This window comes from Myotis myotis, unplaced genomic scaffold (assembly GCF_014108235.1).
Source record: "Myotis myotis isolate mMyoMyo1 unplaced genomic scaffold, mMyoMyo1.p scaffold_m19_p_14, whole genome shotgun sequence".
Classification (NCBI taxonomy): Eukaryota; Metazoa; Chordata; class Mammalia; order Chiroptera; family Vespertilionidae; genus Myotis; species Myotis myotis.
In genome coordinates, this window is record NW_023416318.1 from 52798251 (window position 1) to 52820576 (window position 22326).

The following is a 22326-nucleotide window of genomic DNA, read 5'->3' on the forward strand; positions in this document are numbered from 1 at the left end:
CGCTGCGCCCCCCTGGCAGGGCGGTAAAACCACCTTTTAACTGCTCTGGGAAGTCTTCATTCTGCAACAAAACCCAACCTTCCAGAGACTTTCCCCTAGGGTATCCTTTATTTGAAGTTATTCATTTAGCAAACATTTACTGAGCACTTATATTTGCCAGATACGGTGCTACATGCTGGAGATGTGAACATTAGAGAATGCCTCTGACCTCAAGCGGCTTATGGTCTGGTGGGGAGATGACTTCCTCCAGAAGCTCCCCTGCCCACCCCAGGCTACGTGAGTGCAACCCCTGCACCAATCCCCTGGCTCCGACCCTGTCCTTACCACGGTCCACACCTTTCTGTTTCAAACGTGTGCTTGTTCCTGCTCTACGTAATCTACATTCATTAATTCATGTAAACCTCACAACGACCCTATGAGGTAGGTACTGTCATTATTCCCATTTAGCAGAATAGGAAACTGAGGCACGGGGCAATGTGGTAACCTGCTTCAGGTCTTGTACATTTAGAAGGAGCCAGGATTTGAAAACACATCTTAAGGGTTCTCTTTACCCATCTCCGCCCCTGGAATTTGAGATTGAGTCAAATTGTGCCAACTTCAGATAAATATCTCCTGTGCTAGGTGGAAGGGGGTAAAGGCGGGGACGGGGGACAGTCAATAATACCAAAAATTTTTTTTTAAATCCTATATAAGTCTAATATGCAAATCAACCGAATGGCCTAACGACCAGTGGAATGACTGGTCACTATGATGTGCGCTGACCACCAGGGGGCAGATGCTCAATGCAGGAGCTGCCCCCAGGCAGCAGGCCCCAGGCCAGCCAAGGTGGGTGCCAGCAGGGGTCTCTGGATCGCCCCGCTTGTCACCCCACAGATCGGCCCTGGTCGCCGGCCAGGCTTAGGGACCCAACCTGTGCACAAATTTCATGCCCCGGGCCTCTGGTAATAATAATAAGTTAACATCTCTGCCCACTCAGCACTTTCAGTTCCTATTGTCCTTAGCGTCAGGAACTCCAAGGAACTGCCCCAGCCAGTTTGGCTCAATGGATAGAGCATTGGCCTGCAGATTGAAGGGTCCCAGGTTTGATTCCAGTCAAGGTCAAGGGCACACATACCTCTGTTGCAGGCTCGATCTGGGAGGCAACCAATCCATGTGTCCCTCTCACATCGATGTTTCTCTGTCTGTGTGTCTCCCCCTCCCTTCCACACTCTCCAAAAATCAATGGGAAAAATATCCTCAGGTGAGGATTAACAAAATAATAAAATAATTCCGAGGAACAGCTGCAGTTTCCCGGCCCCTGTTTTCTGTGTGCTCCCCCCACCCCCCAATCTCCACCCCTCACCCCCCAATCTCCACCCCCACCCCCTTCCCGGTTCCCTTCCCGGGATCCCAGCTCCGCCTCTTCCTTCGCCCTCGCATCCCGTCCCGGATCCGCCGCCGGGTTTTCGGGCGCCGCCCGGGAGCGGATTGGCCGGGCGTTCCCGCGGCCGCCTGCGCACTGGGGGCGGCGCACTGCGCACGCGGGAGATGGCGGCGGGGCGCCCGGGGCGGCGCGGGTGACCTGCTCGCCTCCAGCCCGCGCGGCACCTCCGCGCCGTGGGCACTGCGCGTCCGTCCGCGGCCCGGGCGCTGCTCCAGCCGGACTCCGGGGGCGGCGACCGGCCCGGCCCGGGAAGGCGGGCGGCTCGCGGGGGGCGGGGGCCGCGGGCGGCATGAGTCAGCAGCGGCCGGCGCGCAGGCTGCCCAGCGAGCTCGTGGACCCGGCGGAGGAGACGGTGCGCCGCCGGTGCCGAGACCCCATCAACGTGGAGGGCCTGCTGGTGAGTCCGCGCGACGGCCGAGTCCTGAGCGCCCGGGCCCCGCGGGGCGGGGAGTGGGGGCGTCGTCGGGTCCCGTCGGGTCCCTGGCTCGGCAGCCTCGGTCCCTGCGCGGGAAGCTGGTCTGAGCGTCTCCTGGATCGGGAGCCCCCCGGCCGGGCCCGCGGCTGCACCCCGTCCCCTCTGCTCCCTGGTCCGCTCTGTACCCCGTCCCTCTGCACCCCGTCCCCTCTGCACCCCGTCCCCTCTGCTCCCCGGCCCCTCTGCTCCCCGTCCCCTCTGCACCCCGGTCCCCTCTGCTCCCCGTCCGCTCTGCTCCCTGGTCCCCTCTGCTCCCCGTCCCCTCTGCACCCCGTCCTCCCTGCACCCCGGTCCCCTCTGCTCCCGTCCCCTCTGCACCCCGGTCCCCTCTGCTCCCCGGTCCTCTCTGCACCCTGGTCCTCTCTGCACCCGTCCCCTCTGCTCCCTGGTCCGCTCTGTACCCCGTCCCTCTGCACCCCGTCCCTCTGCACCCTGTCCCCTCTGCTCCCCGTCCCTCTGCACCCCGTCCCCTCTGCACCCCGTCCCTCTGCACCCCGTCCCCTCTGCACCCCGTCCCCTCTGCTCCCCGGCCCCTCTGCTCCCCGTCCCCTCTGCACCCCGTCCGCTCTGCTCCCTGGTCCCCTCTGCTCCCCGTCCCCTCTGCACCCCGGTCCTCTCTGCACCCCGTCCCCTCTGCTCCCCGGCCCCTCTGCACCCCGATCCCCTCTGCACCCCGGTCCCCTCTGCTCCCCGGCCCCTCTGCACCCCGGTCCCCTCTGCTCCCCAGTTCTGTCAGAAACTGAAACTTGTGGTTTACGCAGTAGACCAGCGTCCTGCCCACAGATTTCTTCGAGACAAACTCTCTACCTTGGGCTTGGGCTGGGGGTGGTCTGTGCGGCTCCCCTGGCACTCTCTCCAGGACCTGAGGGTGGCAGGTGCGCTGGGGCGTTACCCAGAAGCGTGCGGGGTTGCCCGCGCCTCCCTCTTTCGGCTGTTCTCCTGGCAGCGCCTTAGATTCGGTCTTTCTCGGAAGTCATGAATTTTTAGCTTCTGGAGACACTCAAAATTGTTAAAGCCACTACCTGTTTGTTTACCAGGTCTTTCCACAATACATTTGACTATGAACTGCAAGGGACAACCAGGTGCCACCGTCCACCCTGTGCACAGCAGCCTCCTAGTTAGATGACCGTGACCATCTGCTGTCCACACCGCTGCAGTGACGGGTGCTGAGGCTCTCAGCACAGCCAGGGTGCCCGCTCCAGCTGCCAGCTCCAGCTGCCAGCAGCGTGCTCCTCCGGCGGTGCAGCCAGTGCCCTCAGGGTCCAGGTTCCACTGGCTCTTTTCCAAGACTGCTTAGTCTTGAACAGACTTGTCGGTAATTATACTGTGGTTGTGTACGGGAATGCCCCGAGCTACACACGGAATTCTTCAGGCATGAATGATTCCGAGAAAAAAGCATGTGTGGGTATGGGACAAAACATCATAAAGTCATGTAAAAACATGAATATTTGGGTGAAAGGGATGTGGCTTTTTTTTTTTTTTTTTGGTTTTTTTGGGTCAGTCCTCACCTGAGGATACTTTTTCCATTGATTTTTAGGGGGAGAGAGAGAGAGACATTGTTGTGAGAGAGACCTGGACTGGAGCCAGGGATCGAACCTGCAACCCAAGTACGTGCCCTTGACTGTTGAGCCCTGGACCATTCAGTGTTGAGCTGACGCTCTGCCCTCTCAGCAACACTGGCCGAGGCGGGAGGTGGCAGTTCTTTGCACCGTTGCTGCACCTTCTCTGAGGCTGAGATTGTTTCAGAATAAAAAGGAAACGGGTGACCCTGAGGGGCCTCTGTTATCCTCAGCTCAAGTGGCAGCCCCACTCCACTCCACCTTGTCACCATTTTCTCGGGTGACGCCTCACAAGGGCCTTTCAGGGTGTAGAGCCCTCCAGTCTCTCCAGGGGTGAGGTGCATGCGGTGATCTGGGGCTAAGTGACATGAGGAGGATGGATTCCGCACACCCCAGCAGGACTACATTTTTCTTTAAGTCCTGACACGCAGTTAATTTTACAGCATAATTCTCTGCCTGAAGCCGGTCCATCCTTGCTGCTTGACACAGTCGCTGCAGGAAAGAAACATCTGCACAGCATATGTTTCAAGGGACCTGGCGTATATAGCATACTGTTTTTAATATGTTTGTTCCCCTTAGCGCTATGTGTTTTAACCAAGGTCACCTCTCTGAGAAAGGTTGTTTCCCCAGGTAGGGATTTTTCCCTGAAGTTAGGGAGGAGATAAAACCCCTTAACTAAGTGCCAGGCGGGTAGTTAATCACTTTAACCACAAACAATCATGCTTAAGCTACATAATCTTTACACTTGGAATGGAGATAAGAAATGCCCTAACCTTTGCAATAGAAATTGACAGAATTAAAATCAACTGGTATAAATACAGATGTAACAAGACAATAAAACAACAGAACCTGGTTGGAGAACCTGGCTAGAGAACCTGGCTATGATGATCACCTGAACGCTGCCTATGTGTCATTCATTCTTTGCCAACTCCGTCCACACCTTTGGGAACCCCTGGACCTGCTGGGGCTGGACCCCAACAATTCTCTTTCCAGGGAATTGCTCCATATCAAGTTAACTTGTTAGTAGGGGCGGTCATCGTGTCATAGACAATATGGATGCCCTGGTGCCCAGGATTTGTAACTCATCAACAAAGAGCTTTGTAGCTGCTCACCTTCAGGCTTCCCCAGGCCCCAGTCTTTTTGCTTTTTCTCCAGACTTACGTTCCCAAACTATGAGCTTGCATACGCCATATTATTGTTCAGAAATCTGTGGTGAGTCTCCAAGGGTTAAAACAGAAAGTCTAAACTCCTTAGTGCTTTCATGGTCTTCCATGTTGAGCCTGGTGCTAGCATGCCCTTCCCTGGGAACCCTGAGTCCCTCGGGGTGCATCCACGGTAGCCTGTTGACCCTTCTCGGGGAGCACCTCGTAGAACTCACTTTACCTCCGCTTCGCTGTGCCTGTTGGAGGCCAGGTTTTCCACTCGGACAGGAGCTAACCCTGGTTGGTCACAGCCCGTCTGGAGCCACCTCACTGTGCTTCGCTGTAAGCAGGCAGCTTACGGGGGTTCCTGTGTCCGCAGCGGCGTCGGAAGGTTTCTGTAAACTCTCACTGTCTGAGTAGCTGATAAAGCGGCGACACGCTGATGTGAGCCACCACTTCCTGGTTGTTCAGGAATTCACAGGAGCCTTTGTTCGTCTGAATGCCAGAGCCGCTGGCTGTGCAGCGCGGAACTGCCCAGCGGAGAAGGGCTGCTCCGTGTGCATCGACTGATGGGAACGCGCGGCTGCCTGGGAGAGCCCGGGCACGTCTGTGGGAGCCACTCACACGGAGCACTTACTGACATAGACATCGCTGAACCTCGATGGAGCCTTCCAGAGTCAGGGAGCGTCCTGGTCATTTCGGCGTTTCTTTCTTCCTCCGTATCTGATGCAGTCAGCAAATGGATGGCCGTTCAGTCACATGTTCTCCTACCCGTGTTTTCTCTCTCCCTCCTCGTGTCTCCTCCCCTTCTCTCTTGAACTACTTTAGAGATTTGAATCTATGACACAGCCAGATGTGATTACAGCTAGACTAGATGTAATTTGGAAGAAGGACTGGTTCTCTCACACCCAAATTATTACCCCAGGGCGAAAAAGAAAATCTCTGTATTATCCAGTAAAATGCGGTTCATGTGCATTGTTGTTTTTAAGTTACTGAGTTAAATTTCTCTTTGTTTCTTTTTTCCAGCCATCAAAAATAATGATTAACTTAGAAGATAATGTACAGTATGTGTCCATGAGAAGTAAGTTGATTCTTGAATCGGTCTTAGGTTTTGAAGTTTGAACTATGATTTAAGTGGGTACTTTTAAATGGACATGAGTTGATGAGAGACTTAAATAAGATGTGTTATTTGCGCTGAGGTGCACCCCTTGGCATTTCCTGGGGATGTGGGCTGAGTGCTGTGCACGGCGAGTGTCCGCTCTGCTGCGTTTCCCCAAAGGCTGGGGGCCGTCCACGCTGCCGTCAGCAGAACCAGCGACCGACAGGAGGCAGGAGCCGGCCCTTCCCTCCTGGCTCCTGAGATTTCCTGTCTCTTCCTGTGACTCCTGCCCTGGGCAGAGTCTGTCAGTGAAAGGGGAAGCACTGCGGTTGCCCCCGCTCCCTGTCCTGGAAACAGGTATGAGAGCACCCACTCCTCGCTGCCCCCTCATGTGGCCCTGCGCTCACTGGACCACGGTGCATACGTGATGCCCATGTAGAACCTTAACGTCAGCCCTCACTTCTCCCTCAGCCATCATCTCACCGTAGTCGGTCTTCAGGTTTCACCCTGGAGGTGCTCCTCCCTCTGCCCCACGCCACCAGCTTCGTGAACTGTCTGGCATTCATTGAGCTCTCACCAGACCTGGCCCGTGCTAGCTCTTTGCATGGACGGTCACAGCAACCCTCCGAAATGCGGGTGTGGGCTGTTACTCGTGTTGTGTAGACGAGTAAACTGAGGCCCAGAGAGGGTAAGCAAGTTGCTCCGTCAGGGCTCAGCCCGCCGTGGGCCTCTCTGGCTGCAGCCCACACTCTAACCACTGTGCTGCACCGCCGCCTGCAGTTCAGACGCTCCCAGCCTGAGGTGGGCACCGCCTCCCGCGTGGGCCACCTGCTCCCGGCTCAGCCCTCCGCTGCCGGGTGATTTTTCCAGGACGGAAATGGGACTGCGATGTCACTCCACCTGACTCCAGAGAAGGCCCCGGCTCCCCATTTACTTGGCTTTACTTATTTGTGTTAGTTTATAAGCCACCTCATACCCCTAGAAGGAGCAGGCAGGAGGGAATGGACAGGGGGCTGGAAGGCCACCTCTCGTCCCCACGCCAGCACTCGCTGCTCGCCCATTGCCACAGCCGCTGCCTGCGGGCGCCCAGGCGCCGTGGCCTCAAACGCTGCTCTGTCCTTTGACGTGTGTGTCCCCGTCAGAGTGGAGGACCCCTTCCTCGTCTCTATTCTCTGTTCCCAGCACCTCCCTGCTGGAGGCTTCCCAGCTCCCGCTCCAGTTACGGCTTCATTTCATCTTAAGTAACTAAATCCCTCGCTAGCACTTCCCTCACGGTGTTGTGGTCGAGTCCTTTGCTAGACTCGGAAAGCTTTTAGTGTGGAGATCTTTTTCATCATTATCTCCCTACAGCCCCACTCTCAAGTTATAGGTGTTTAACTAATGTCTGTTCTTTATAAAAGGACTAACATGATAGGAAACTTGTCCTGAGCTTATAGTACTATGTCTTGCTAGTAATCTAGTTTAATTAAATGCATGGTTTTTATTTTATTTCTTTTAGTTTATTTTTTATTGATTTTAGAGAAAGAGGAAGGGAGAGGAGGAGATAGAGCAGCGGTTCTCAACGTGTGGGTCGTGACCCCTTTGGGGGTTGAACGACCCTTTCACAGGGGTCGCCTAAGACCATCGGAAAACACATATATAACTACATATTGTTTTTGTGATTAGTCACTATGCTTTAATTATGTTCCATTTGTAACAATGAAATTGGGGGTCACCACAACATGAGGAATTGTATTAAAGGGTCGCGGCATTAGGAAGGTTGAGAACCACTGAGATAGAGAAACATCAATGTGAGAGAGAAATATTGATCAGTTGCCTCTTGTACGTACCCTGAGGATCAAACTCACAACCTTTCAGTGATTATACCCACAACCGGCCAGGACTAGCTGCATGCTTCTTAAAGTTAGAATTTCTAATTTGTAATCTTCCAAGGTTTGTTGTAGAATTGTGACTTTCTTCTAGTTACACTTAAAATTTTTTTTTAAATTTCTTTTTAAGCCTGTTTAATCTCAAGTGTAGGAATGGCCTGCACAAAGGAGACATTCATGTTATAAAATAGGTGCTTTTCTTGGAAAAACCGCGTGGCTTGAAGCTGCGTGTGCCGTTGCAGAGGTTCTGGATGGGGCACTTCGGATGGAGGGGGTGTGAATATTTCTTTTGAGGCACCCTGACTGCGGTATGCTGTGGACGTAGAGAAAAAGAAAATTCATATCCTCCACACTAGAACAGCTACGTGATTTGTGAATTTATTTCCTCTGCACACCACACCATAGGAACTCTTTTTCAGCATCAAATTGGGAAAGATGAGGAGAATTGTAACATTCAGTTCTGGCCAGTCCTCAGACACTGCCTCCAGTCAGCCCAAGACTAATGACACGGCAATCGGCTGCTAAAATATGGGCTGCTAGTATTAGTGGGGAGATCTGGTGAGCCTGCGTGTAAGGGAAATGGATGCAACACGATTATAGTCAGCAGTCATTAGCAAACGTCGTAGTTCGTTATTAATAATTATGTATAACAGGATATTGTAAAAACTAAGTTACAAAATTTTTATTTAAACGTTTCGTACATGCCCTTATATTGGCTGGGCCGCAAAAATATTCGTTGTGGGCCGTGAGTTTGACATGCTTGGTCTAAAGCCTTTTACCTGGGATGGGCTAATTTTTATCCAGTTTGAGAAACTATTTCATAAAATTATTTCCTAAATCTTTCATAAAAATTAGCTGTGATTTGATCAGTGTGTAGAATTTCTGTAGGTGTCTGTGCTTACTAATCAAGATGAATTTAGAAAGAAATGATATTTAAAATTTTACAAATGGGTTTGTTCTGTTTCCCAGAAACTCTAAAAGTGAAGACACCTCGGTTCGATGTGTCACTGGTGTACTTAACTCGGAAATTTATGGATCTTGTCAGAAATGCTCCTGGGGGGATTCTCGACTTAAACAAGGTTGCAACAAAGCTGGGCGTCCGGAAACGAAGAGTGTATGACATCACCAATGTCTTAGATGGGATCGACCTGGTTGAAAAAAAATCGAAGAACCACATTCGATGGATGTGAGTTGGCTTCAAACTTTTCATGGCTTTTTCCCTTCTCGTTAGGTGACAAGGCCATGCTTAACGCAAACTGGGTATGAGCAGTGTTTCACGAGAGAAAACTTGACTTCTGTTAGAAAAGGCATTCTATAAAATCTTTTCACGTTGTCCCACAAAATATATAGCTATTTTTTCCTACTTAAGAGTCAGAGACAGTAGGATGTTATGGATAAGTTAAGTGGAATATGATTGGTTTGAAGATACTCACTTTTCAAAGTATTTCTTCAGTTCATATTGATGATTCATATCAGCGGAATCAGGCGAGGTTGTAGCACAGTGGTTCTTGCAGATAGTGCAATAGACACTTAGAGCCCAGGGCTGGGATCGCTGTTCTGGAGGAGAGTGTCACCCCCTCCCACCCCCCGTGATGGTAATGCGGGTAGGCGATGGAGCACACTTACAAACTCATGGCCCGCAATGGAAACAGGTAGACTTAATGTCGAAAGGGCAATTGCTAAAGACAACATGTGATTGGGAAGGGTCACGTGACAGAGGCCCTTACAGTATAGATGTCGGTAGATTTGGGTATATGGGGGGGGCGGGGGGAGGCTGCACATGCCATAAGAAGAAAGCTGTTAGCTTACAATAGGCAAGTGGCCTGGGGAATAGCTCCAAGCATCCAGTAAGAAACAGTCCCAGCGTGTCAGTACAGAGAGACCTTGCAGGCAAACGAAGCTCCAACAAAGATCACAGAATGGCTCTAAGTAATTAAAGGTTATGAGAAGAAAGGGGTTTTATAGAGGAGGTGTGTTTTCCAGTAGCACAGAAATGCAGATTGAAGTCTAATTGGAACATGTTTACTAAATAACATTAAACAGCAGGGGGGGGGGTGGTTAATAGCGTTTGTTTTCTGAATCACTAATGGGAATCAGGTTGAAAATGAGCAAGGAAAAGATAGCGGTAGCCGTCTTTTCTGTCTTTATTTTCATTAAGCTTGAAGGAAAAAAGCAGTTGTTACTCAGGTCATGTATTGGGTTAGACAATAATAAAGAAAATAAATGTTTTAAGAACAATGAATATAATCATTATATTCAGATAGAACTAGATACAATATGCACAGTAGGGAAGAATACAGACTGAAAACTTTAGCAGAGGAACTGTCATTTAGCCAGGACTTGCTTTTCATATGTAGACACTGAGGCCCTGAAAGATCATAACTTGGGAAAGTCAGGCTGCGTGCAGTAGAGCTGGGCTGACACTGGGCACTGCCGACTCTCAGTGCAGTGATCGTCTCAGTTAGCTTTCCCTGCCTCTTCATTGAGCTTCCCGTGGGGTTATGCTGTTTGGTTAAGTCCCTGTGAAAGGGACGAGAAGTGGGGAAGGCCCAGCCTGTGCAGAGGGAGAATAATGGTAATGTGGAATAAGGGGAGGGCAGGCGGGGGAGTCGGAGTGTCTGTCCTGGGAAACAGCTGCTGAAAGCTTGGGGAAGGGCACTAACCAGTCTGGTCCTTCTGCCATCTCCTGCGCGCGGCCGATGGTGGTCTTGTCCCCTGCTTTCCAAGAGGATCCGATCTCAACAATTTCGGAGCAGTGCCCCAACAGAAGAAGCTGCGGGAGGAGCTGTCCGACCTGTCGGCCATGGAAGAGGCTCTGGACGAGTTGATTAAGGATTGTGCTCAGCAGCTGTTCGAGTTGACGGATGACAAAGACAATGAAAGATATCCTTTAGCTCCGTGCCTCTCGAAAGCTGTCTCCTTCCAGAGCAGCTGCCTTCAAGAGTAGCCAGCCTGGGGGGTTAGCCTGTAATATAGATGAGACAGAATCAGATTTTTAGAAGTTAAAGGGCATAAAGGTTTAGTCGTGTAGCCTAGTAACACATCCTGGCCCGGAGCGCCTCGGTGTGGCGGTGGTTCCGTTCGGTGCTGCGTCCTGGCCTGAGCCGTGCAGTAAGATGCTGAGGTTGACGTTGCATTTACAGTTAAACTAGCGGGCATTCTCGTTCCTCCGGGACCTGGCTGCTGTAATATAGGAAGAAGGCTTGTTGGCTTTTGTGACAGTCCTATTTCCCCTCATTTCTCCATCACGTTTACTTCTGAAACGGAACGAATGGCATTGAAATGGCGCCTCGACTACGCCTCCAGGCCCCAAGGCCGAGTCGTGTGCGTCAGCATTCTCTTCAGCTCAGTGTCTGGATCAGAGGGGAGACTTGTCTCTGCAGCTGATCTTTGGGGCTCCTGAGCTGTTTGCGGCTGGGCTCCCCTGGTGGCACCTCGGGGAGCTGTTACCGACTCCGAGCTTTCTGTGCTTCCAATTTATGTAAACGTGACAGTAGTCTAGGCTGCTGTTCCAGTCGCTGTTAAAAGGAAAGCCATTGCTAACATCACTGCACTCAGTCAGGAGGTCTGTGGAGTAAAAAGAATGCTGGTAACCCAATAAAACGCGCACTTGTTATAATTTCACTCAACCCAGCAACCACGTACAAAAATTCAGGTGGTTGGACGAGAAATCCCATTTAGGTGATAATCCTGAAAAACTAAATTCTCTAAGTTGATTCTACTTTTTTTTAAATATATATTTTTTTTATTTCAGAGAGGAAGGGACAGGGAGAGAAAGATAGAAGCATCAGTGATGAGAGAGAATCCTTGATTGGCTTCCTCCTGCATGCATCCGGGCATGTGCCCTGACCTGAATTGAACCGTGACCTCCTGGTTCATAGGTTGACAACAGCTGAGCCACGCCAGCTGGGATGTTTCTACTTTTTAGAGATTTTTTCCACCTCAATTTTAAGGTTTCTTATCCCTTAAACTCTGAACGTTTTCCCCCAGAGGTTCTTAGCGTGAGTGCTAGCAGTGAGGAGGGAATGGAGTTGGGTGGGTGCACTTGCTACCTTTATCAGTTGTGTTTGTCTTGGGAATTCAGACTTTATTAATATTTTTCTCCAGAAATTGTCATCATAATCACAATAGTACAGTTTAAAGGAACTCTTAAATTGAGTTATAAATGTAAAACACTGGGACATGAAATGTGAATTATGTGTGGGAATATTTTTACCAGCTGCCCCCCTAATCGTTGGTCATATTCTGACATTCCACTCGCATTCCTGTGTGACAAGAGCTGAGTTACCTCCCCACAGAGCAGACCTCTGCAGATCCTTGACTGGTTTACGCTCGCGTATGTGACGTACCAAGACATCCACAGCATCCGAGCCTTCCACGAGCAGATTGTCATCGCGGTGAGAGCTCCGGCAGAGACCAGACTGGACGTCCCAGCCCCCAGAGAAGTAGGTGACCTGCATTTGTAGGGAGCCTTCGGGGCGGGGGTGGGAGGGGCGGGAAGCTGCCGAGGCTCTGCGGCTTGGCAGCCTCGCTAACTGTGTGATCCTCGCAGGCACACTGGTCCTGCTCAAGGCCCTGTGCGCATTTTCACTTAAATCACACAACAAGCTCAACACGAGGAACCTAAGCATAGAAGATTAGTGAACTTGCTCACGGTCACAGAGTGAGAAACAACCAGACTTCAACCCCGAGGGTTTGTCTTCTCAACTGTTGGGCTGTCAGCCCCTTGGAGGAATCACCAGGAATTGGCTGAAGTCCTGAAGTTCCAGAAGGAAATCTGGTGTCAGCCAAGGCTCTAGGGCCGTGGTCGGCAAACTGTGGCTCGCGAGCCACATGCGGCTCTTTGGCCCCTTGAGTGTGGCTCTTCCTAAGCCTCAGGAGTACCCTAATGAAGTTAATAACAATGTACCTACCTATATAGTTTCAGTTTAAAAAATTGGCTCTCAAAAGAAATTTCAGTCGTTGTACTGTTGATATTTGGCTCTGTTGACTAATGAGTTTGCCGACCACTGCTCTAGGAGATTAATTCACTAACCCAGCTCAGAAAAGACTTCTGAGGAAACTAGAATATTACGTCCTACAGTAACAGTGAAAAGTGCAGTTGCCCTGTGAGTGAAAATATTACTCTTACCAAGCTGCAGTGCTCAGCACACTCTTCCCCCTGCAGGGACGTTAGTACTGAAAGGTAATTGTCATCAGCAGTTGCTTGGTAAGGATGGAGTCAGAACCAAGGAGTGTGGCCACTCCTGGGACAGACGGTCGGCTCTGACAGGCTGGTCGACCCAGGGGTGCTCAGTGATGCTGTAGGGATTTACCTCCCTATAGGGAGGAGGACTGGACACCCACCTTCCTTGTCCCAGCAGGCACTGTCCAAGGGGGTGCAGATGCTCTCCAGCTACCTGTGGTCCCAAGAGGCTGTAGGAAGGGCAGCACGGGGTCCTGAGGCCTCTCACTGGGCTCTGCTCCGAGATCACTGGGCTGTGCAGCAGGGGCAGCGCTGCCGTGGTACCCAGCCCAGGCCCACCGCTTGGACGGGAGGAGAAAGGCTGACGGTCGAACCCACCGCCAGTCAGAACAAAGGACCCGTTTCTAACGAGCTGTTCCTTAAGAACATGGCATCCTTCCCTGTAGAAGCTCCCAACTTCCTGATGCTCATGGGTTCCAGTGGCTTAAATCACAGGAGGTCTATTTTGTCTCGATCTCAGCTTCTTTTTCATGTGGACAAAAGAATGGTCTTGCAGTTAGCTCTTTCGTGGTCTGGAAATCGAAACACACCCTGGTCACCTGGGACCACAGGGGAGTCTCGGTTTGTCTGTCGTCAGGACACTGGGTTTTGGCTCACGTACAGATTCCTTGAAGGGGTCAGTCAACCCCGCGGGGAGGAAAGTGGGCCCTTGAGGACTGAGGCGTTCCCATCAGTGCGCGCCGGCTCTGGAACCATCATTCTGTGGTCAAGGAGCTGTTTTTAATGTCACAAAAGCTTAGTACATGGTCTTCTCAAACATGGAAAGGAAATTCTCTGGATTTACATGTTTAGAAACGTCCCTTGGAACCCGTAGTTCTGTCCGGTGAGTGGCAGACACAGTTCGGAACCCCTGGCTGACGCTGACGCTTGCGTGTCATTGCCAGGACTCCATCACGGTGCACATACGGAGCACCAAGGGGCCCATCGACGTCTACCTGTGTGAAGTGGAGCAGGGGCGCTCCGGCAGGAAGGGCTCGGCAGCGGCAGGCCCCTCAGCGGCTAAGAAAAGCAAACACTCAGAAACACCTGACAAAGGTAAACGCCGCTTTTCTGGTCTCGGGAAATGTCAGGTCCTCGTGATTTTTAAGTTGTGTAATACCTTTAAAAATGTACTGGGTGACGTTGCTTAATAAAATTATAGAGGTTTCTGGGGGAAAAATTGAGGATACAAATAAGTGGAAGCATATACTGTGTTCATGGGTAAGAAGAATTAACATCATTACAATGCCAGTACTACCCAAAGCAGTCTGTAGATTCAACGCAAAAAAGACCCTGAACAGGTACAGCAATCTTGAGAAAGAACAAAGTTGGAGGAATCGCACTACTTGGTATCAGGTGGTATGACATCAAGGCCACAGTAATCAAAACAGCCTGGGACTGGCAGAGAAACACATAGGTCAGCGGAACAGAATAGAGAGCCCAGAAGTAAAGCCACACCTTCATGGTCAATTAATGTTTGACAAGGGAGCCCTAGCCAGTTTGGCTCAGTGGATAGAGCATCGGCCTGCGGACTGAAGGGTCCCGGGTTCGATTCCTGTCAAGAGCATGTACCTTGGTTGTGGGCTCGATCCCCAGTAGGGGGTGTGCAGGAGGCAGCCAATCAGTGATTCTCTCTCATCATTGATGTTTCTATCTGTCTCCCTTCCTTTCTGAAATCAGTAAAAATATATATATTTTTAAAAAATGTGACAAGGGGGCAAGAACACACAATGGGGTAAAGATAGTCTCTTCAGTAAAGGGTGTTGGGAGAATGTTAGACTCACCCATAAAAATCCTTCAAGAAAACATAGGCAGTAAAGCCTCAGACATTTCACATTGCGGTATTTTTTCTGATCTGTCTTCTTGGGGGAGGGAAACAAAAGAAATAAACAAATGGGGCTACATCAAACTAAAAAGTTGCACAGCAAAGGAAACTATCAGCAAAGTGAAAGCCACCCGCCGCCTGGGAGAACGTACTCGAACCTGACAGTTAACTTCCACGTGGTTTTGCTGCGAGTGAGACCTTGGGATCGCGGTGTCCCCGTGTGGACCAGCTGGGGAGGTCTGTGGCTGGAGAAGGCCGTCCGCAGTCTCGGCGGGGGCTCTCGGGTACGTTTGCCCTCCAGTGTGTTCCTGTGACCGAACGTCAGCCTCAGGCCATTCACGTGGCGCCTGACCAGGGTTCTTCGTCTTTTTTCTGCAGTTGAATTGTGTGCTGTAACCTGGTTGCTTTTTAAACCCTCATTAGAAGAATTTCTTGTGTTTGTTACTTTTCAGAAGAAAATCCTCCACAGCAAAGTGAAGTGAGTGACTGACGGGATTTGAGCCCCGTGTGTTGAGCAGCTTTGGAGCGTCGCGTGGATGATTAGCATCGAGTTTGATCCTCGGCGATCAGTCACTGTGAAGTCCCCCGCAGGCAGTGGCACAGGCCAGTAGTGTCTTTGAGTGGCTCACTGCTTAGATTCCGGGATGATTATGGTTTCCACATTCAGAAGCAACTCTTCTTATAACTCACTGCTTTTTGTCAGTGAACTAGATATCCTGCCTACTACCTTCCGCAGAGTATCACTAACCCGAAACGGTCAGTCCGCGTGGACTCTGCCCTCCCTTCGAGGATCATGTATCGTCATCACAAAAGCAGTTGCCTTACGCGAGTTCACGTCTGCATTAGCTGCTGCGCAGTGGGTGGGCGTGCACACGCCATCTAAGTGTGACGTCTGTATGTATCTGTATAGTGCTTAGATCGCTCTGTGTGTCTCAGTGAGTCTCCTCGCCATTGTATAGCCAAAATAATGTATATATGGAAATTAACAGATCCTCTGGCTTCTGTGGTATCTGTAACTTATTAGCATCTTCTGAACTTAAAGATCATGGGTTTAGTTGAAGACTTTCAGTCTGATTCCCAGTGGTGGAATGGGGTCCAGGTGACCTGCAGCTACTGTCTGAGCAGACGGGTGGCGTGCCTCACACCTTCAGGGACAAGTGTGGAGATCCCATCAGGTAGTGGCTTAAAGAGTGTGAGACAGGAATTGGATGACGGTGACAGCTGGAAGCTGTCCGAAGCTTTTTGCCAGCAGGTTGGCGATGTTTCTGTGTGCAGCCTTGCTCCTCGCTCAGAGGGGAGCATTCAGGCATTAGCTGTCCCCTGCCCTCTCTCCCGCTCCAGCCCCTTTTCCAAGTACCTAGCTATGTCTACCTCACCGGTAAATCACGTACCACCCTGTGCCTCGGCTCACTCGCGTTACCATGAGACTGTGAGCTCCTGGAGGGACTCTGTCTTAATTAGTGCTACGCCCAGAGCCTTGCACGATGCCTGACATAAGCGTGCTCCGTCGCTGAACAAACCAGCGAGCGAGTGGATTGTAAAACCAGACTAAACGTACGTGGCTTGTCTGCCACATGGGATCTTGGGAGCATCATTCAGACTTTTATTGTAAACGTCTCGTTTTCAAAGAAAAATTTGAAGCAACTTGAAATTAGGATCATGTATAAAAAGGTTTAAAAATAGGAATCAAAATATTGAAAAATAGTGCTGACTGTGGAGGATGCACATCCCTCTGCACTCCAGTGGCCCTCCCCTGTGCTCCGTGCCCTCGGCCTCCTGCCCGCAGCAGCCCCGCCCCCGGCGTTCTCCCAGGCCTGGACTGCTGGGAGTGCTCCCATGTGGGACTTACGCAGGAGTGTATATGGGTCAGGTCTCAAGGAGAAGATTGGGGCTGCAGAGTAGAACTGGCAGCTGTCAGTCTACATGTGGTGGCAGAACCCTGAGAGGGTGAGGTCATCTAGTGCAGCGGTCGCCAACCTTTCGGACCTCACGGGTCACCAGTGCTACGCGGACCGCCGGTTGGCGACTGCTGATCCAACGAGGGTAGAGCCGGAGAAGAGGAGGGGCCCCGAGCATCTGTATTGAAGGGGAAATAGGAGAAAAGGCCTTTCCTGAGAAGGAATGGGGGCGGGGGTAAGGAAGGTAGTCTCCCCAAAAACCTGGCAACCAAGGAATCGTGGCCAGAGGTGAGAGCATTGATTCTGAGCAGCAGTTCCTCTCGAAATGTGACAAGTGTTCAGCTTTACAGATCGGTCCGGGGATATAATGAGATCATGTGAATAACAGTTCTTTGTAACCATAGACGTGTGATATAAAGGAATATTCCCCATCTTCCAGTGTCCGGTGTGTCTTCTTACAGCTGCTTTTTCAGCCCCGAGCTGGCCCCCAGCCCTGCCTTCCCCGCACGCTGACAACTCTGCACACTGTCCTTTCCTGTCCTTCACCCCCTCGGGGGCCTGGGGTGTTCCCATGCTCCCCTTAGGCCTCGCTTTCCAATCTTACTCCCGGGCAAGCCCTCCCTCCACTCACCTGCATTGGTCTGGTGGCTGGACCTGCAACCCACTGACTTCCCGTCCCTGCCTTTGCTCTCATCCTCTGCCTGGAATTGCCCCCTCTTCTCTGCTTTCAAAGCTACATCCCCAGCTGACACCCGCCCTCCACTCCACCCCCTCGGGCCAGGCCCGACAGTGCGTTGGGTAGCCACCCACCCTCCAGTCGGCTTTCCCCACCGGCATTTCCTGCTCTCAGTGGAGGGGCCCAGCCCCGCCCCCCCCCCCCCCCCAGGGCTTATGCTCTCCACATTTCTGTAGTGGTCGGTACATTTTTGCTGGATGAGAAAAGTGACCTGGCTTCAGCCCATTCCCAAGAATCTGAAAGCAAAGCCTGACTTTTCAAACACACAAACCAACAAAGTGGATTTGCTCTAAAAGGAAAAATGCCTGTCCGGAAGCTGCCTGTTCTGCGTCCCAGCGCTCGCATTTGCCCACTTGTCCCGCCCTCCCCAGAAGAGGACGCCCTACAGGAGGGAGGCCACAGGTCCGTGTGACGCTGCCATCTGGCGGAGAATTGAGTGACTTGGTTTCTTCACCTGCTTTCAATGAAGCAGGTGCTAGGGAATAGCATTTTGTTGATAAAGTGAATTGATAGTAATTTTTACATATTAAAATTTAAATGGAGTGACGGGAAGAAAAATTACAGCCATTAAGAAGGCACAATACCTGCCTAGGCCGAGTTTTCTGTTCCTGCCATAATCTAGTCTACAGAGACCTTCATTGTCTTGACACCCTCACAGCATCACATGGGGCCGTGACATTGGACCCCATGGTCAGGAAGCAGCAAGTACCATAAATGTCCTAAGATGTGTGCTGAAGGTGGTAGACAAACCCAGTCTTTTTTTTTTTAATCTTCACCCAAGGATATGCTTGTTTTTTTAATTATTGACTTTAGAGAGGGAGAGAGAGAGAAACATTGATTGGTTACCGCCTGTATGTGCTCCAGTCAGGGACCAAACCCTAAGCTGGGTATGTGCCCTGACCAGGAATCAAACCTGTGACCCTTCAGTGCGCAACCAGCCAAGCCGCCTGGCCAGGGCAACAACCATTCTCTACCAAGTACTGTACCTGTCAGGGTCCTGTAAGAAAGCCCTGGTAGCCTTGGCTGGCGTGGCACAACGGTTAGAGCACCCGCCTGCTAACCAAAGGGTCATGGGTGTGATTCCCAGTGAAGGGCATGTACCTGGGTTGCAGGTTTGATCCCTTGGCCCTGACTGGGGCACCGGCAAGAGGCAACCCATCAATGTGTCTCTCTCGCATCCATGTTTCTCACCCCCTCCCTTCTACTCTCTCTAAAAATCAGTGGGAAAATATCCTCGGGTGAGGATTAAAACAAAATGTGTTAGTGATAGAAAAGAAATATTAGTTCAGACTTAAAAGGAACATTGGAATGTGGCTCAGTTAAAACCCTTCTAGAAGTGTCCGTCCAGCACGTGGTGACTTATTCAATCGCATCATCTGGTGAGGGACACTGGCTTGCTATTTATAACGAGCAGGCGCTCCACTGCTGAGCACTTGTCAGCTCGCGGAGGAGCTGGACATCCTGTCCAGGACTTCACAAAATTCTTTCAGCCCCTCTCATGCAAACTTCAGTAGCAAATGGTGTCACCAGCCGGAGTGGTTGTCTGTAGACAGACCCTCGTCTTATATTTAACTTTGAAAATACACTTACAACCCTTTTAAAGATTAGCCATTTCTTCTCAGTTACACTGCTGGGTTTAATTCGGTGCAAAAGGAAAATCGGGTGATAGGTAGATGTTGTATCATTTTGGGGCCGTGACTGGATCATGCAGGGGCCTCGACCTGCTTTTATGACTCCTGCTGCATTTATTAGTTACGGTTATTATCTGCTCATCTTCCTGAGCCCTTATCTCATGCCAGTCACTGGAGTTTGGGATATAAATAGTTGAGTTTCCACATTCTCTTGTCAGGGAGGTACCCTTATCCTCACTTTAGAAACAAGAAAGCTGAGGCTTGAGAGGGTAGGTGACTTGCCTGCCCAGGGCCACACAGCCAGTCAACAGGAGAGCCAGGATTTGGGCCCAAGAGAGTGACTCGCAGTCTCAGACACCCTTTAAAAACAAAGGTGACGCCCGGCCGGCGTGGCTCAGTGGTTGAGCATCGACCTATGGACCAGGAGGTCATAAGTTCAATTCATGGTCAGGGCACATGCCCAGGCTGTGGGCTTGATTCCCAGTAGGGGGTGTGCAGGAAGCAGCCAATCAATTATTCTCTCTCTTTATTGATGTTTCTATCTCTCCCTCTCCCTTCCTCTTCTAAAATCAATAAAAAAAATTTTTTTTAAAGGTGACACCCATGCCAGGTTCTGTGGGTTTTTGTTTTTGATTTGAGAGAGAGAGAAACATCAATTTATTTCCCTTATTTATGCTCTGATTGGTTGATTCTTGCATGTGACCTGACCCGAGATCTAATCCGAAACCTTGATGTATTGGGACGATGCTCTAACCAACTGAACTACCCAGCCAGGGCCAGGCTATGTGGTTTAAGCAACTAGAAACTTTTGGGCTCAATACTGTAGCCATGAGAACGTGTCTTAATCTTTGGACAACTCTTCAGAAGTTGTGGCAAATATTAACTATCGAATCGTGACAAGCATACTACCTAGTTCCATTTCTTGATCACTGATCAATTCTCTCCTCCTCTGACCGGTGCGTATGGGTCTGAAACATGTGGTGTCATGAGACCAGGTGAACGGGGCCCCCTGCTTCTGGCTTTGGTTTCGCAGTTAATACTAATCAGGTACCTCGGGCGGGCAGGGCTGCACATAGACACACACATGTATTCCAGGGTAACTATTCAGATTTTTAAAAAATGTAATTATTGATTTCAGAGAGGAAGGAGGAGGGAGAGAGAGATAGAAACATCAATGATGAGAGAGAATCATGGATCGGCTGCCTCCTGCACGCCCCCCACTGGGGATGGAGCCCGCAACCCAGGCATGTGCCCTGACCACGGGAATCGAACTCGTGACCTCCTGGTTCATAGGTTGATGCTCAACCACTGAGTCACGCCAGCTGGGCAACTATTTAGATTTTGATTTATATTCAGAGAGGGAATTTGATGTGAGAGATTTTCAGCAGACGGTCCTACAATAATGTCACAGCCCATCTGGAAAGTTATCATTCACGCTTTGAATATGGCGTTTTTACTGACACTTCACATTGCACCGAACGGCATTGCCAACAGCTTACGAAAATGCGCAGTCCACTACTTTTTAAAGAGAGTTAAGGAAAGTGGGGCAAAGGGCGAGTGGGCGTGGAGGAAATAAACCAGGGGAGAGGTCGGCATGCAGCGCGTGCCATTCACGGCCTCCCGCTTTAAAAATAAACCAGCACAGCCCACTTTCCTAAAAATGGGGCTTCTCGGTCCGGAATCTCCGTCTGTTTTTTTCGGCAGCGGAACTTCTTGTCCTTTTTCCCACTCGGGGCCTTTTTCCCTCCCCCGCCTCAGCAAGTCTCCCCTTCATTTCTGCCCAGTTTCTCCAGTGGGCGACCGTCCACAGCAATCTGAGACCATGAAGAATTACTTGGGCTTTTTAAACAAACCAGAGACGGGGAGCATTTGAGGATTCACTTGTCAGCTGGTTGGAACATCTGTGGGCAAGCTCACGTTTCCAATCTGGTAGGATCCTCACATCCGTTTGACGTCAGCACCCGAGCTGCTGGATCCTGAGTCGCTGGCCGTGTGGGGTGAGGCCAACTGGATGAGTCGCCGTCCCTGGAACACAACTCACTTGGCATGAGTTGACGAAGCTACAATTTGGCAGGGGTATCAAGGCCTTTCTTCTAGAAATAGCTCTTACACGTAGTAGACAGATCCGAAAGGGAAAGTGTAATCTTTCCACTGACTCCCTCTCCCGTGAAGATGATGGGGCCTTAGCCGGTTTGGCTCAGTGGATAGAGCGTTGGCCTGGGGACCAAAGGGTCCTGGAGTCGATTCCAGTCAAGGGCACGTACCTCAGTTGCAGGCTCCTCCCTGGCCCGGGCCTTGGTCAGGGCTCGTGCAGGAGGCAACCCATGGATGTTTCTCTCTGTCTTTCCCTCTCTCTTCCACAATATCTAAAAATCAATGGAAAAAATATCCTCAGGTGAGAATTAAAAAAGAAAAAGATGATGGGGTGCCCCCCACATAAAACCACGCTTACACAGTGAGAACAGTGGTCGCATTCTTTACAGCAGCAGCTTAACCGGATGAGTTGAGTGGGTCCCGGGGACATGGAAACACCTCCCTACAGAACTGCAGGACGGTTGAGGGAAGACGTGAGGTGTGCGTTGTTCTCACTTTGTGCCACTGTAACTGGAAGAGAAATAAACATGCTGGGCAGAACGGTGGAGGAGTCTACAATTCTAAAATCGATGTTTGCTGGACTTGACTTTCAATGACTTTTTAAAAACAGACTTTGTTTTTAAGAGCAGTGTTGGGCACATAGCAAAACTGCAGAGTCCAGAGTTCCCATTTCCCCTGCTGTCATCGCATCTATTAGTGCGAAATCTGCTACAGTGGATGACTCCGTATCAATACATTATTATTATTAACTGAAGTCGGAAGGTTGCATTAGCGTTCACCCCGTGTCATACAGTTCTGTGAGCTTTGACATATGCACAGGGTCTCGTAGCCACCATTACACTACGGTACAGAATAGTTTCCCCATCCAAAAACCCCCTACCCCCATCGATTCCCCTCCTTCCCCGTCCACCGCCACCCTCACCTCCCAGCAGCCATGCTCTTTTTATTGTCTCCACAGTATTCGCCTTTTTCAGAATGTCCTAGAGCTGGAATCATACAGTATGGAACCTTTTCAGGTGGGCAGGCGTAGCACCATAAACATGAAGCTTAAATTGCACTTAAGATTCTCCCATGTCACCCTAGCCCCTTCGGCTCAGTGGATGGAGCATCAGCCTGCAGACCAAAGGGTCCCGGGTTCGATTCCAGTCAAGGGCACAACCCCAGTTTTCGGGCTTGATCCCCACTGGGGGGTGTGCAGGAGCCAGCCTATGAAGGATTCTCTCTCATCATTGATGTTTCTATTCCTCTCTGAAATCAATAAAGATATTTTTTAAAAATGAAAAAAAAAAAGTCCCCTCTGGACATTTTGGTTCTTGAGCTGCACAGCTGCTGGCAGACACAGGTGCCCGTGC

General features: G+C 50.8%; 1 protein-coding gene across 4 annotated transcripts; it reads left to right on the forward strand.

Annotated features, from left to right (window-relative positions):
• Nucleotides 1-1499: 1499 nt before the first annotated feature.
• On the forward strand, nucleotides 1500-21973 carry E2F6 (E2F transcription factor 6). 4 transcript variants are annotated; one of them, XM_036335314.1, is made up of 8 exons: nucleotides 1505-1820; nucleotides 2936-3213; nucleotides 5626-5680; nucleotides 8536-8752; nucleotides 10294-10449; nucleotides 11897-12011; nucleotides 13696-13846; nucleotides 15068-16946. In XM_036335314.1, exons 3-8 carry the CDS (start codon nucleotides 5638-5640, stop codon nucleotides 15103-15105), a joined length of 720 nt encoding a protein of 239 aa, XP_036191207.1. In that variant the 5' UTR covers nucleotides 1505-1820; nucleotides 2936-3213; nucleotides 5626-5637; the 3' UTR covers nucleotides 15106-16946. The 4 variants fall into 4 exon arrangements, with proteins under 4 accessions (XP_036191209.1, XP_036191206.1, XP_036191205.1 ...); XM_036335313.1 differs by lacking the exons at nucleotides 2936-3213; nucleotides 15068-16946 and adding an exon at nucleotides 21933-21973 and having other exon boundaries at nucleotides 1502-1820; XM_036335312.1 differs by lacking the exon at nucleotides 2936-3213 and having other exon boundaries at nucleotides 1503-1820.
• The last annotated feature ends 353 nt before the right edge of the window (nucleotides 21974-22326 follow it).

Excerpts from the sequence above, each read along its gene's own strand:
- E2F6 (XM_036335312.1), top strand. The coding sequence starts at position 1,713 with ATGAGTCAGCAGCGGCCGGCGCGCAGGCTGCCCAGCGAGCTCGTGGAC. Across the intron at positions 1,821-5,625 it reads TCAACGTGGAGGGCCTGCTG|CCATCAAAAATAATGATTAA; the intron begins GTGAGTCCGCGC and ends TCTTTTTTCCAG. Across the intron at positions 12,012-13,695 it reads ACGTCCCAGCCCCCAGAGAA|GACTCCATCACGGTGCACAT; the intron begins GTAGGTGACCTG and ends TGTCATTGCCAG.